Genomic DNA, 14,020 nt, shown 5'->3' with positions numbered 1-14,020 from the left:
TTTATGGTCACAAAGTTTCGTATCAAATCAATCAAAACATGAAATCTATTATTTGAATAGAAAGTGAATTATTTATAAGTTAATACATTTACAAATGAGTTATTTCAATCTTTATTGCAGAGTTTTCATGGTCAAAACCAATACACTTTGTCCTGGCATGTAACGTGATCCGGCACTAAGTACTTCTCCCTTGATCTCCATTTTCTGATAATTGAAAATGGCTGAGACTAATTATATTGTGGACACAACATGAGACAGGAAGAAAAATTGTAAAATAAACAAACTGTCTGGTTTCACAGGTCACAGCTCAGTTATGTAGGAGAGATTAAAAAAAAAAAAAAAAGTAATACCAAAAGCCAATACAATAGCAATCAGATTATCTGAGGAAGTAATGTTAGTATAGTCATTTTACCCAAAAAATTCAAACCTGTATGACTTTCTTCCTTCTGTTGAGCACAAAAGATGACATGAGGGGGAGTAAATGGTGACAGATTTTCATTTTTGGTTGAGCTATCCCTTTAAGTATGTGAAGGGAACTGAGCTTCTCTGTTTGTACTGTTTTAATGGGACAACCTACAGGAGTGCGGTGAGTGAAATGCAGTAATCACCAAAAGGGCCTTCAAAACCTGCTTGGTGAGCATCCCAGTGACAACTTCATTGCTGTTTTTTAGAAAACCGTTCCACACCCTGTTCTCATCAATTGGCTGGCCCAGTAAAACACTCAGACTAAAGTCCCCATCTATACAGCTCAGATAATAAAAGTGTCAATTCTGTGACTAATCTATGTTACTGGTCCTAGATCTCACTGGCCAGGTTGGGAAATCGTTTTAACAAGGTGTTGGCTTCCTTAGGCAAAAGTCGACCCTGAGTTCCTTGCTGTCCTTTGGCCTTGATCTGTGCCTGTAAAAAGCAAAATTAGGAAACAGTATTAAATAAAATAAACTATTGCGTGCATTTCACAGAGGTGCATTTTACTGGGGGGCCAGAGGAGAATTGGTTTCTCCCAAGGTTTTTTTCTCCATTCTGTCACCTGATTGAGTTTGGGTTCCTTGCCACTGTTGTCTCTGGCTTACTTAGTTGGGGACACTTAATATTCAACAATATTATTGATTTGACTCTACTGACAGCTGAGCTGGACGATGACATCACTGTTTTCTGCAGAACTGCTTTATAGATGAAATAAACTCATTTAATTGATCTTTACAATGGAACTGAATCAGCACTGAACTGACTTCAGTTGAACAATAACACTATTTTTTAGAGCTGCTGTACAGTCGAAATGAACACTAAATAAAGGTGACTTGACTTTTATTTACTATTCCTATGCAACAAAGGTTTTAAGATAAGTCATTCTAATCAGCTTTCAAGCTGTAGAGGGAGATGCTACTAGCAGAAATATTATCTCGCTAGATGCGTGAGGATGCCATAAACACAGAAACGAGTGAGGAAAACAAACAAAAAAAGACTAAAGTTTTTGCAGGAAACTGCACAGCAAAGTGGGAAGCGTGTTCGCCATAACCAGGAAATGGCAAGAGAAAATCTAGCTCTTCGTTCATCCTAATTAGCCATTCCCATATATTCATCAAAACCATGTTAATTAAGGCCATTAAATTGCTGTCAGCTATCAGTAGGGTGTTTTAAGAAGGATTTCCTGAGGATTGTGAGTTGCACGCCTGCGATACCTTTTCAACACATGTGTAGAAGGTTGAGACTTCTTTAGAGCAGAGTGCATTGTTAAAGTCGTTCTGTTTCCAGCAAGCCATCAGCAACGACATCTCCGTAACACAGGTGGCCTCTGTAACAAAGAGTGTGTATCACCATGTAAGGGTTTAGCAAAACAATGCATAGAGGCCTTCGATGTTAAAAAAAAGCAAATTAGCATCACTTGTATTTCCTGTTCCCTTTTTAGTGCATACATGTCATTTTAGTTTAGCCAATCAGATTATGTTACTTTTAATATGGAGACTAAGTGAGAACAAGTTACTTAATAAATTGCTAAATGTATCTATATGCTTAAAGATTAAAATAGTACAAAACACTATTTTAATTGAACTTCAGCTGACTTAAGTTTATATTAAAACCGAAATCTTTAATGATTTATATTAAGTAAATGTATGAATAACGTTTATATTATATTTATTATATATTTTTTGTTTTTCAATCACCATTATACTAAATTGCATTTTATGTTTTGTTCCCACAATTAAAACTACAGAGCTTTTATCATAAAACTAAGCATTTAATCTTACTAAGCCATACTATTGTGAAATATAGTGACAACTGATATTTATATGCATTTTAAGTAGTCTGCTACTACACTTCTATAAAAAAATCTCATTGATTTGCATTACAAGCTATTTCATATTATTTTTTGCCCATATAACTGCACCAAATTTCATTTTTGCTCATTTTGGGCCTTGGAATAATAAAATTGGGGTGTTTTTCCCCTCTTCGAACGTGTGCTCCATATTTTTACTGTATCATACTATATGAGCCCTAAAAGTTTGATGTATCATATATGATACAAAGCAGAGAACACATATGCAAACCTTTTTTTAGATTTTCTTTTATATTTTGTATTAAGGGTAAACAACAGTTGCATTTAAAAAAAAAAAAAAAAAGATGATTATTATTATTATTTACATGTCAGGTTTTACAGATAACATTTACACTGTATTTACAAGTATTATTCACACTATTTCACAAATATGCACAAAATATCATAGACATTCAACACTTCGACAAAGGATAAATTAATACATATGTAAGTGAATAAACTTGCACGTAATGTAAATTCTATAACAGTTTCGATCTTACGCAGGAGAGACCAGCCATACCCGTTTATTGCACATCCACTGAATCATTAAGAGATCAACAGACACCTAAGAGTTTATGTACAAATATGTTAATATCATGTTAAATGAAAAGTCCTAACCTCCTTTCTTCAGCTTGCGGTTAGCGACCTCATTCTTGAGCGCCAGAGGTTTGACGGCTTTCATTGCGGGTTTCCCATACTGCTTGCTCAACAGTCTAGCAACCTTGTCTTGAATCGCAGATCCACTCATGGTCTTTCTATAATGTATCCTCTCGAGACGGTTAAAACATTAAATCCAAAATACAAGTGAAACGTAACCTAATAATATAACATGCTAATGACTTAAATGTCATTGCCGACTACTTCATTACTTTCCGTCCTCATGTGTAAGTCGCCATTTTATGTCGGAAAGCGTTCTCGACTTGTTTTCATGGTTACCGCTGCTGACACTGTCGTAAAAGTATCGTGAGTTTCATGGCTCACAGTTTGGATGCACATAAAGTTGCCATATAAATCAAGAAGAAGAAGATATTATTGGACTTAAAATATTATAAGCAATTTTATAGGCTTTTACATCAGATTACTTTTGTAACATTTGAAAAACTTTTATTCATACACTATTCCAGGACCAATTATATTGGGAATGCAGGTAAGTGGTAAAATCTAGTTCAATTCAGAGTTGTTTCTAAGGTGTTCTGGCTGGTTCACCTGGAGTTTGATTTTTAGCCCATGAAATGAATGAGAACCAAGTCTTAAATTCTAAAATTTACCCAGAACTAATTTAACTAAGGAACTCATTTACCTTTTAACAAGAACTGGACATGTGCTTAATTGTAAACATCAGGATAGGATGCCTTTAGGTGATGCAGGTTTTCCAATAAAAGTTTTACTCAGGACATAATTACACACTTATGACACAGCAGGGTCCTGTGAGAGCACAAGACAAGTCAATGATTTTAGTGTTAAAGGGCTAAGATGAAACACATTGTTCTTAATATATAATAGTATTTATATCCATAAATTGCCAGTACTCTAATTGACAATTAAATTAATTTCAAATAAGTACTTTTTAAAAAATGTTCTCTACATTAAGACAAACCAATGTCTTCCTTTCATCCCCAGAAAACAGGGCATTCAGATCAGACATTAAGCTGATTAAGAAACATTTTCAAATGGATTTGACCAAATGTACACCACAAAAATGCTTCCTAATCCTGTTAATTGCTGCTTAGATGAAAAGTACTTGAAATTATGTTTTTCACTCTAAATAAATGAGGCTTATCGAACAGAAACTCCCTTCATACGCAGCTCCAGTTATAAGCATTTTTTCTGTTATTCCTTGCAGTAAAATCAGATCAGAAAAAAAATGTTTTTTTGAAGAGTGATAGATTTTGATGGATTGGCTAACTATAAGGCATGCCATAGTGCAGAAATTAGATAAGATTTGTGTGGCAAGGTCTCTGTCCAAATGTAAATAATTCAACTTACATTGAATATGAAGATAAGACAAATATTTTCACACAGTAAGTGAAGCAACATAGTAAGGTATGTTTGACCTTTGTCAGGTATGTTTTACAAAATCTATTTTGATCATTTTTTACCTGTCTTCACTTGTTTCCTTTAGGGTACTTTAACAGCCAATGAACTCCAACTGGTCCATGCATTCCATTAAATGGCAGCTTGCACTCGGATCTGTTCTGGTATTCTGACTGTGTCTCTGCTTGTTTGTAGCAGGGCTACCTTGAGTTTTCAGCCAGCTGGAACAACTATCAGAACCATAAACCAGTTATTACGATTTTTGCACATGATTAGATTGGGAAGTGTTCCTGGAATGTTCAGGACTGTTTATAAGTAAATTCCATTTCAGAATCTCATATTAGCAAAGTTCAACTCCATGGTAAGCTACAAATCATGTGCTATAGCAACAAGTTAAAACACAACATGTGGACTGTAGAAAAATTTAGTATCATTTAACATTTTTATTAAATCAAATTGTAGCGCAGTGCATGTAAGTGTAGCTCCAAACTGATCTCAGCCGTAGTGTTTTTTGTCTGTATCGGTTTTTCATGTGCCAGCAGAATATGCTGACATGGACAATACCTAAGACACAAAGACTGCTCCTCCCTGAACTCTGACCTTTCCTGCTCCTGTTTGCTTGACTGAGCTAAATTCAATGGTCTGAGTTTTTCCAAGGAAGTTTTTTTTTTTTCTTTTTGGTGAGGTTGGGTTTTCTCTGCTCTCAATTATAAATCATTCCCCGAAACAATCTACTTCAAACTTCATTCAACAAGCCTGACAAAGTAGCTTTTTTTCTCTTAGAACTAGAGCTTTTGGACTAGTTGGTTTTGTATCAGGACTTTAGTGTCATTTGCTATTTAAAGAAAATCTGTCTTCTCATCAAATTGCTTTTAGGGAAAGTTAGTGAGTTAGTCTATAAATGTAGATCTTGAAAGAAGTATATTTTTGCACAATTAAATATTTTTGTAAAGTCTAAACTGTAAACACCTAAATGTACAAATGGGGCCCTTTTAAAACTAAAAGAATAATCTGTGACCACATGAATCAGTTTTCAAATTTCTATTTGAATCTTTCTCTACTTTTATCAACCAAGAATTCAGTTTAACCATATTTGTCTCACATTACCATGTTTCCCTTTCTATTTTCCTCCTTTTAGTCAGCTGTGCTTGCTCAATGAGTTACATACGCTGCACAAACATACCAGACCAACTAGAGGTCATGACATTCTCCTCCCTCATTGTTGCACTGAATATTTGTGCCGGGTACCTTACTGCTTGGTAAGGTGACCCTGTAACCTGTAAGAATGCAGCTAGATCTCCTTTGAGACCCTTTTTCATCACATGATCCCACCAAAAATTTTGACTACCACATTAGTTAAAACATATTAGCATATTTGATGAATGACTCTGGTATTAATTGGTTAATCCAAGCCTATAAGTCAAGTCATAGTAGGTGATAATGTAACACATTTGCTCATAAACTATATTCAGTGATAATATGAAAAAGAATACCAAAGGTTACTGTGGGATTCAATCTATTGAAGTTTCTATGCTATAATTCTATAATAATCCCTCACTCTAATTTTAGAATGAGTTTAATAGTTGTCAGTGGCTGTGTAACGTGATGTGAAGGAAGAATGGAAGGCTTAATATAATATCATTAAACTCTGTATAACTTACAGTCAGGGGAAAAGGAATTAACGAAGACTTTAGGCTTAAGCTTTATGTGCCCATAGAGGAATGAAAGTTAAATAATCATTTTCTGCTTTATAGAATTTTGATTAAAAAAAAACTGTGACCCACTTGTAATAGTTTGCTAAATAAGTCTGATAATGCTTTTATCTGACTTTCTCTTAATTATTTCCTGATTTATTTTCATTTCCCTTAGTTAATGTGCCAGGTTCCATCAACATATTAATTATTATATTATATTATATTATATTATATTATATTATATTATATTATATTATATTATATTATATTATATTATATTATTCATCATTTTATTTTCTTAGTTGATGTGCCAGGTTCCACCAGCCAGCTGTTAATTCTTAATGTATTGTCATCTGATATACACTATATTGCCAAAATTATTGGGACACCCCTCCAAATCATTGAATTCAGGTGTTCCAATCACTTCCATGGCCACAGGTGTATAAAATCAAGCACCTAGGCATGCAGGCTGCTTCTACAAACATTTGTGAAAGAATGTGTCGCTCTCAGGAGCTCAGTGAATTCAAGCGTGGTACCGTGATAGGTTGCCACCAGTGCAATAAGTCCATTCGTGAAATTTCCTCACTACTAAATATTCCACGGTCAACTGTTAGTGGTATCATAAAGTGGAAGCAATTGGAAACAACAGCAACTCACCCACAAAGTGGGCACAGTGCGCAGAAGTCGCCAACTTTCTGCAGAGTCAATAGCTACAGACCTCCAAACTTCGTGTGGCCTTCAGATTAGCTCAAGAACAGTGCGTAGAGAGCTTCATGGAATGGGTTTCCATGGCTGAGCAGCTGCATCCATGCCTTACATCACCAAGTGCAATGCAAAGCGTCGGATGCAGTGGTGTAAAGCACGCCGCCACTGGACTCTAGAGCAGTGGAGACGTGTTCTCTGGAGTGACGAATCACGCTTCTCTGTTTAGCAATCCAATGGACGAGTCTGGGTTTGGCGGTTGCCAGGAGAACGGTACTTGCCTGACTGCATTGTGCCAAGTGTAAAGTTTAGTGGAGGGGGGATTATGGTGTGGGGTTGTTTTTCAGGGGTTGGGCTTGGCCCCTTAGTTCCAGTGAAAGGCTTCAGCATACCAAGACATTTTGGACAATTTCATGCTCCCAACTTTGTGGGAACAGTTTGGGTATGGCCCCTTCCTGTCCCAACATGACTGCGCACCAGTGCACAAAGCAAGGTCCATAAAGACATGGATGAGCGAGTTTGGTGTGGAGGAACTTGACTGGCCTGCACAGAGTCCTGACCTCAACCCGATGAATTAGAGCGGAGACTGCGAGCCAGGCCTTCTCGCCAACATCACTGCCTGACCTCACAAATGCGCTTCTAGAAGAATAGTCAAAAATTCCCATAAACACACTCCTAAACCTTGTGGAAAGCCTTCCCAGAAGAGTTGAAGCTGTTATAGCTGCAAAGGGTGGCCAACTCCATATTAAAGTTCATGTGCACGTAAAGGCAGGCGTCCCAAAACTTTTGGCAATATAGTGTATTTCTGCCCACTATTTTTAGTCAAATAGTCTTCTCCTTTAGTCTTTTATATTCAATGTTATGATAATAGGAGATGTCCCTGGGGGAGTAGAAGCCCCCTGATGTGAATAAAGATGATGAATTTTTGATGAGATGTCATGGTGTGGGCCTTTTTCTCAGATGGCACATTATGTAGTGCCACAGACACGGGGGTTCTCTGTCCAGACCCCCTGTAGAGCACAGCCATGACACCCCATCTGCCAAACACAGGACATTCAGAGGCATCAGAGACATGCACTCATACACTATACGAATACTGAAAACTACTTGTAAATAGACACTGATATTACTCAAATAGTACATAAAGAGGACTGTTTTGCATCTCTGAGGTATTAATTCAACTGTCTCTCTTGCAAATGTGTGTTCTTATTGTCCCTGTATGATTCATTAATTTAATTATCCCCTGCATTTAATTTCACACTTGTACAGTAGACAGACGTTGTGAGACAATATGTGACTGAGAAGATATTGAGGGTATGTCCGTGGGGAATAGACGAAAATGACATAGGACAAAAGCGTGTCTATGTTTGTAAGAGAGAGAGAGAGAGAGAGAGAACCAGAAAAAGAGAATGGAGACAGTCTGGTCTCTCTGAGGACTGTCTGGAATTGTGAATTGATTAATGCAAGGCAGATCCATTAGCTAATGAAGTCTGTCTGGTCAGCAGTGGATTCTGTAGAGCAATTACTTCACCTCCGCCATGCATCTTTTGACTTTGTTCCTCCACGGTATTGCAAGGCTCTTGCATCAGTGATTGGTATTATTTATTTGTTTTAATGAATTAATTAATTATTGCTATTGGATATCATTATGGCCAATATGTAATATGTAAGACTTTACGTGAACTTTCATGTCTATGAGCTTATAAATGTGACATTATCGTAAAAAATAGCAAACGTTCCTTGGTGGCTTTAATTGTATTCCCCGTATGATCGCTTTAATTTACCATGATGATAGTCTGGTGGGTAACTTAAATGTTGTCATAATAAATCAGCTTGTATAAATGTTGTTAGAGGAATAACTAATTGACTTTTTCTTCTATATTTCAAAAAATTTGTTAATATACATTACCATTCATTCACTACATTTTTATGTTTTTTAAAAGAGGTCTCTTATGCTCATCAAGGCGGCATTTATTTGATCACCAATACAGTAAAGATATTAATATTCTGAAATATTATTGCAATTTAAAATAACTGTTATCTTTTTAAATATATTTTAAAATGCAATTTATTCCTGTGATGGCAAAGCTGAATTTTCAGCATCATTATTCCAGTCTTCAGTGTCACATGATCCTTCAGAAATCATTTTAATATGCTGATTTGCTGCTCCAGAAACATTTTTTTATTATCAATGCTGAAAACAGTTGCACTGCTTAATATTTTGTGGAAACTGTGATTAATTCTTTGGATTCTTTAATGAATAGAAAGTTCAAATGAACAGCATTTATTTGAAATATAAAACTGTTGTCATTATAAATGACATATATTATAAAAGTCTTCAATGTCACTTTTGATCAATTTGATGTGTTCCTGCTGAATAAAAGTTTTAATTTCTTAAAAAAATTTCTTACTGACCCTAAACTTTGAATGGTGTATATACTGTCAATATTGACAGTATTGTCCTATGGAGATGTGTTGTTCTTGAACTGGCCAATAGTGGTGAAACAACACAAGAAGTGAATGCCTCTACTCATGAATTTAGGTCAGAATGGATGTTTATAGTGACATTTGACTTTTTGCCCTAACCCTTGATCTCCTGACTCAGATTTATTAGCAGGAAAGGTCTCAGTAAGAGTGTCAGTAGACCCTTTGTTAAAGCAGATGTGAACCTTATTTCCTGCTGTCATGTTTTGTCTGCTTGGTTTCGGGTTAGAGGTCGATATAAGAGCAATTTCAAATCATTCACTGAGCACAAACATGTGTCTGTAGAGGCCTTTGACACTAATGATATTCTAGTGCATTGAATACTACCATCATGAGGCTCTGGAGTCTCGTGTATGCATGTTTTAGTGAAATAATAATTTCTAAAATATTATATTATATTATATTATAAAAGCTTAATACAAGCAAATATACCTGAATTAAATGGCTATTGTCATGCAACTATTTGCATCACCTTCATGACAACTTGCAATTTCGTTTTACTCTTTTAGACCTATCAACCCCAAATTTTCAACAAATTTTCTTCTCCACTTATTGATGGCCTCATACTGCCACCTGCTGCTACAAACCATTAGATGGAAATGACTGAACAAATGACTCTGTGAGTCTTTGTTGGCCTGAATTGAAGCACACGCTGGGGCGCAGCCACACATTTCTGTGTAAAAGATACAATAAAGGCTGTTTTGGTTTTTACATTTTTAAGTAAATACATAACAGTAATAAAAGTACCATATGGAACTAACATCTTATTATGGATGTGTACCATCCTAACACTATGATATTCTTTGTATACACCATTGATATGGTAATCATTCTGTACCATGGTAAATCAAAGTATTATGTCATCTAAAATAATAAATATAACAGGGTACCAGAGAAAATAACAGTCTATTAGACTTGGTTTTGTTATTTTGAGATGTTTTCTATATTACTGCTAGATTGCTATGATTGTTGCTGCCCTCTGCTGATGATGCTTGCTATTCTAATGTTACATTCCCATTCAAGTCATGGCTTTGCAGGTTGGGCCTACATTAAAGTCCCACTGTAGTCAATAATTTTATCTCTTAAAACTTAAATCTTTAATCACCAAAATTACATATTAAAATGTTTTTTTCCTGTGAAAGTAATTTCTTCAAACCTCAAAATAGCTTGAGTTTAACTCTACACCTGGCTTCATTTAGTATATGTGGAAACATGAATATGCAAATTAGTCCCTGCCTCCACCCAATCACACAAGCTCAGAATACCTGATCCACTCGGTCAGCTTTACTGTAGTAGCTAAACGCTACATGATGGCAATTGAAAATACTGGTTAAATTCAGCCATATATGCTTGAACCAGAAACTGATTCAGAAGAAGTAGAAGAGTGAATTAGGCTCGTCTACAAGTCATTGTATCAGAATGGTAATGGGTTTTTATGTATTGCTCTCTATGTCGGACACATAACAGCAATCGATACAATTAGCAATTGGCTTGACTACGTTATCAAACAGCTAATGTGTTGTAGGGCTTTAACAATTCCTCGATTAAATTCGAATACTCGATTTTAAAAAATCCTCGATTTCAATTTGCCCGTGTCGAGTAACCGGTGAAATACCGGAAGTGGCGCTTTCCACGGACGAGAATCCATGAATCGCATTATTAGACACCTTTTTCTAAGACTACACGATATTAAACCCGTTTAAAAATCATAATAAAGCATAATGCTATTGTGACTTTACAAAGGCTGTGAATTAATTAAATGCATGTGCTGCAGGTTTAATATGCGCTGTAATTATTTACATATCCAGGTTATCCACGTGCGTCTCATGCAGCTCCATTCACAGAAACTTAAATGCAGCTTGTTATTTACACGAGTGGCGCGTTTTAAACTCCATCTCTGCATAAGCTGTGAGTTTGGATTGCTTTTAATGTTCATCTGGAAACGCAATTGTCACAAGCCGGGCTAGAACTCGGGTCTCTGGTGTGGTGGTTGAGATATCTGCCACAAGGCCACAGAGACTAATGTTGGATCCAAACGAAACACTCAAGGCAGAACTCCAGGCAATGTAGATTCAATTTAAAAAAAAAAAAATTAATTTTCAAGCAAAAATCCAACAAAAGTTCTTCTCAGACAGAAGTATTAATAACATAAGAGATAATGGAAAAACCACATGGGAAAATAAAAACTCCACGAGGGGAGAAAACAAAACTAGAGAACATTAAACCAAATAACTCAGAACACCTTACTTGAGATAGCTTGGAAGGACTTCGAGAAACAAAGCAGGAAGCACGCAGCCAAGACTCAAAAACCAAGTGAGGAACAAGGGGAAAAAACAACTAAAATACCCTAGGAGAAACAAGGCACAGGTGACCTGGATAATGCTAACAAGGACCCATGTGGAAGAACTAAGGCAGAGGGGAACACAGGGGACCTCTAGAGGCACGGAGACAAACTACAGGAGGTAGGATGCTGACAGCAATATGCGACATTTAATCAGATTTGTAAGGTAAGTCATCTATAAACTTTAGCAAACGCAGAATACATTATACAGTATGTTTCTACTGTGCTAACTGCTCGTCGCGATTTCAAAATATAAGTTTAAGCCCTCGTTTAAGTCCACATGTTTCTTGTTCAAGAAATTACAGTAGTTGTAGCATTTCTGTCGTAAAGAAATGGCCAAATATTAAAGATTAATTGGACAGTTGAAATAAATGTTGTAAGCCAATATTAAACAAGGATTAGATCGCGTTTATAGTGTAAAAACAATCGTCAGGCCACTGGCGCCCTCTGCAGGCATTTTTTATAATGCATAAAGAACATTAGTTATACAATCTGGTGCGATTACTCGAGGAATTGTTAGAATAATCGAACGATTACTCGATTACCAAAATAATCGTTAGTTACAGCCCTAATGTGTTTCTAATGTTAGCCTACAAAAGTCATGTTCTCGTTCGCCATCTCAGATAGCTGCCTTCTAAAAATCAGCATCCTTAGAAATGCTTTGAACAACTTAGAATGTCAGTGGAGAAAGGCATATAATTCATCATAACATATTAATATACATCATATACATAATTCACCCGCTATATTGCTAAATCTACATGATTTTTCTTCTCAACAGAAAAACATACCGGGATAACCTGGATAACCCTGTTTCGCAGCATAGTTAATGATATGCTAAAGCCCGCCCCTCACGTTAACAGGATTGGTTACAATATATTTGTGACATAGAGAACAAGGGCGATTTCAAACCACGTTTTTGAGACTGTCTTTGGTTCACTGCAGTTTTTATGGAGAAAATACTCAGCAATGGTGTTGACTCATAGGTGTTGACTGATGAATTTGCACATGGTTTGTCTTAAAGCATATTAAAAACACCACATACGTAGACATAAACAACATTAAAAACCTGATTTTCACCACAGGGGGTCATTAAAATAAGGAAATAATAGTTATACAGAGAGGAACCTTTACTATAGACAAGGAATATTATTGTTGTCCCTCAACACAGATAATATTGAACATCTGTTTTCATTCTGCTGGGTTAAAGCTTCATAATTAAATGTAAACCCTCTCCTTGTAGTCGTAAGATCATTTGTGTCATTTGTCCTAAGGGTCATCCATTGTAATTTGATTCAGATGTGATTTCCCTTCGCAATAATATTTTATTACTGCCAATTAACACTCACAGATACATTTCACAGGTCCATGGCAAAATTTAAAGAGACAGTTCACCAGAAAATGAATATTCTGTCATAATTTACACAAGGACTGTTCACATGAGGGACTATAAAATAATGTCATTCGTCCATGATGCATTTACATCATATCCGTAAATAAAAGAAACAAGGCTACTATTATATGCAGTGGAAAGCCCTGTCCCAAACCGCACCCTAAGCCTTAGTGGTCTTCCTCTGAGTCCACATTTTCATGACGTAATGCCGCTTTGACTGTTGGGTAGAAGTCTGCTGCGGAGCTAACAATGCCAACAATGGTATCAATGCCAATCTCTAAACAATGCCAGTCTCTTACTGCTTTGGTCGATTTGCATATAAATAGCCAAGGCAAGTTATAATAGCTTACACTGTTTTAATGTATCTGATGTAAGAGATTTTTCGAATATTCATCTGTCTTTCGTTATTGGGGGAGTTTTGATGTTGTTATTTAGATTTGGCGTTTACCTGTAACCATGGGTACAACGGTGTGCCTCAAGCCAGCACATTCACCCACACAGAATAGCAGAGCGAAGCACAACTAACCTAATTACCAAAACAATGTTCCTCCACAAGTAACCTGTAGTTTTATGCTGCTAGAACTGCTAGAGGGCCAAAGTTACATAGTGTAGCTTTAATAATCATTCTAAGAATATGGAAGACCACACCACAACTATAATGATAACGACACGGCATGTGGCTGTTTGTCACAAGAACTAAGCTTTTATTGTGTTTCAACTGTATATTTAAAAAATGGCGCCTCTTGTGTTGTCATTCCCCTTGTAGCATGTGCAAGTGACGATTCTCTGTCAACCAATCAACGTTCTGCAGTGAGCCTAGCTCCACCCTTTAGGTGTTCAGTGTTGCCAAGTCTGCGGTTTTCCCGCGGAATTGGGCTACTTTTACACTGTTGCTGCAGGTTGTTTTTCATGTCCGCCGGTTGAATCAACCCAAATAATATGATATTTAGTCCAAATGTGAATTTTACCAGGGGAGCCCCACCAAAAACGCGTCTTTTAAAAGTAAGGGTCCCGAAAAGTGGTACGGTACGGTTCGGTATTTTGGTAACATTCAC

At 36.3% G+C, this 14,020-nt stretch overlaps 1 protein-coding gene across 1 annotated transcript; it reads right to left on the bottom strand.

Moving 5' to 3' along the window:
* Positions 1 to 95: 95 nt before the first annotated feature.
* On the bottom strand, positions 96 to 3,241 carry chchd1 (coiled-coil-helix-coiled-coil-helix domain containing 1). The gene is made up of 3 exons (XM_051917577.1): positions 2,936 to 3,241; positions 1,683 to 1,795; positions 96 to 900 (listed from the first exon to the last, which is right to left on the bottom strand). The coding sequence occupies exons 1-3, from the start codon at positions 3,063 to 3,065 to the stop codon at positions 796 to 798; spliced, it is 348 nt and encodes a 115-aa protein (XP_051773537.1). The 5' UTR covers positions 3,066 to 3,241; the 3' UTR covers positions 96 to 795.
* Between the last annotated feature and the right edge of the window lie 10,779 nt (positions 3,242 to 14,020).

This window comes from Ctenopharyngodon idella, chromosome 13 (assembly GCF_019924925.1).
Source record: "Ctenopharyngodon idella isolate HZGC_01 chromosome 13, HZGC01, whole genome shotgun sequence".
Taxonomy (NCBI): Eukaryota; Metazoa; Chordata; class Actinopteri; order Cypriniformes; family Xenocyprididae; genus Ctenopharyngodon; species Ctenopharyngodon idella.
The sequence above is the reverse complement of the archived record's forward strand: the minus strand, read 5'-3'. Positions and strand labels throughout refer to the sequence as shown.

Bases quoted from the DNA above. Each gene is read 5' to 3' on its own strand.
- chchd1 (XM_051917577.1), bottom strand. From the start codon at position 3,065: ATGAGTGGATCTGCGATTCAAGACAAGGTTGCTAGACTGTTGAGCAAG. The intron at 1,796-2,935 runs GTTAGGACTTTT...TCTTTGTTACAG, and splicing joins CCGCAAGCTGAAGAAAGGAG to AGGCCACCTGTGTTACGGAG. The intron at 901-1,682 runs GTATCGCAGGCG...TGCTTTTTACAG, and splicing joins TCTACACATGTGTTGAAAAG to GCACAGATCAAGGCCAAAGG.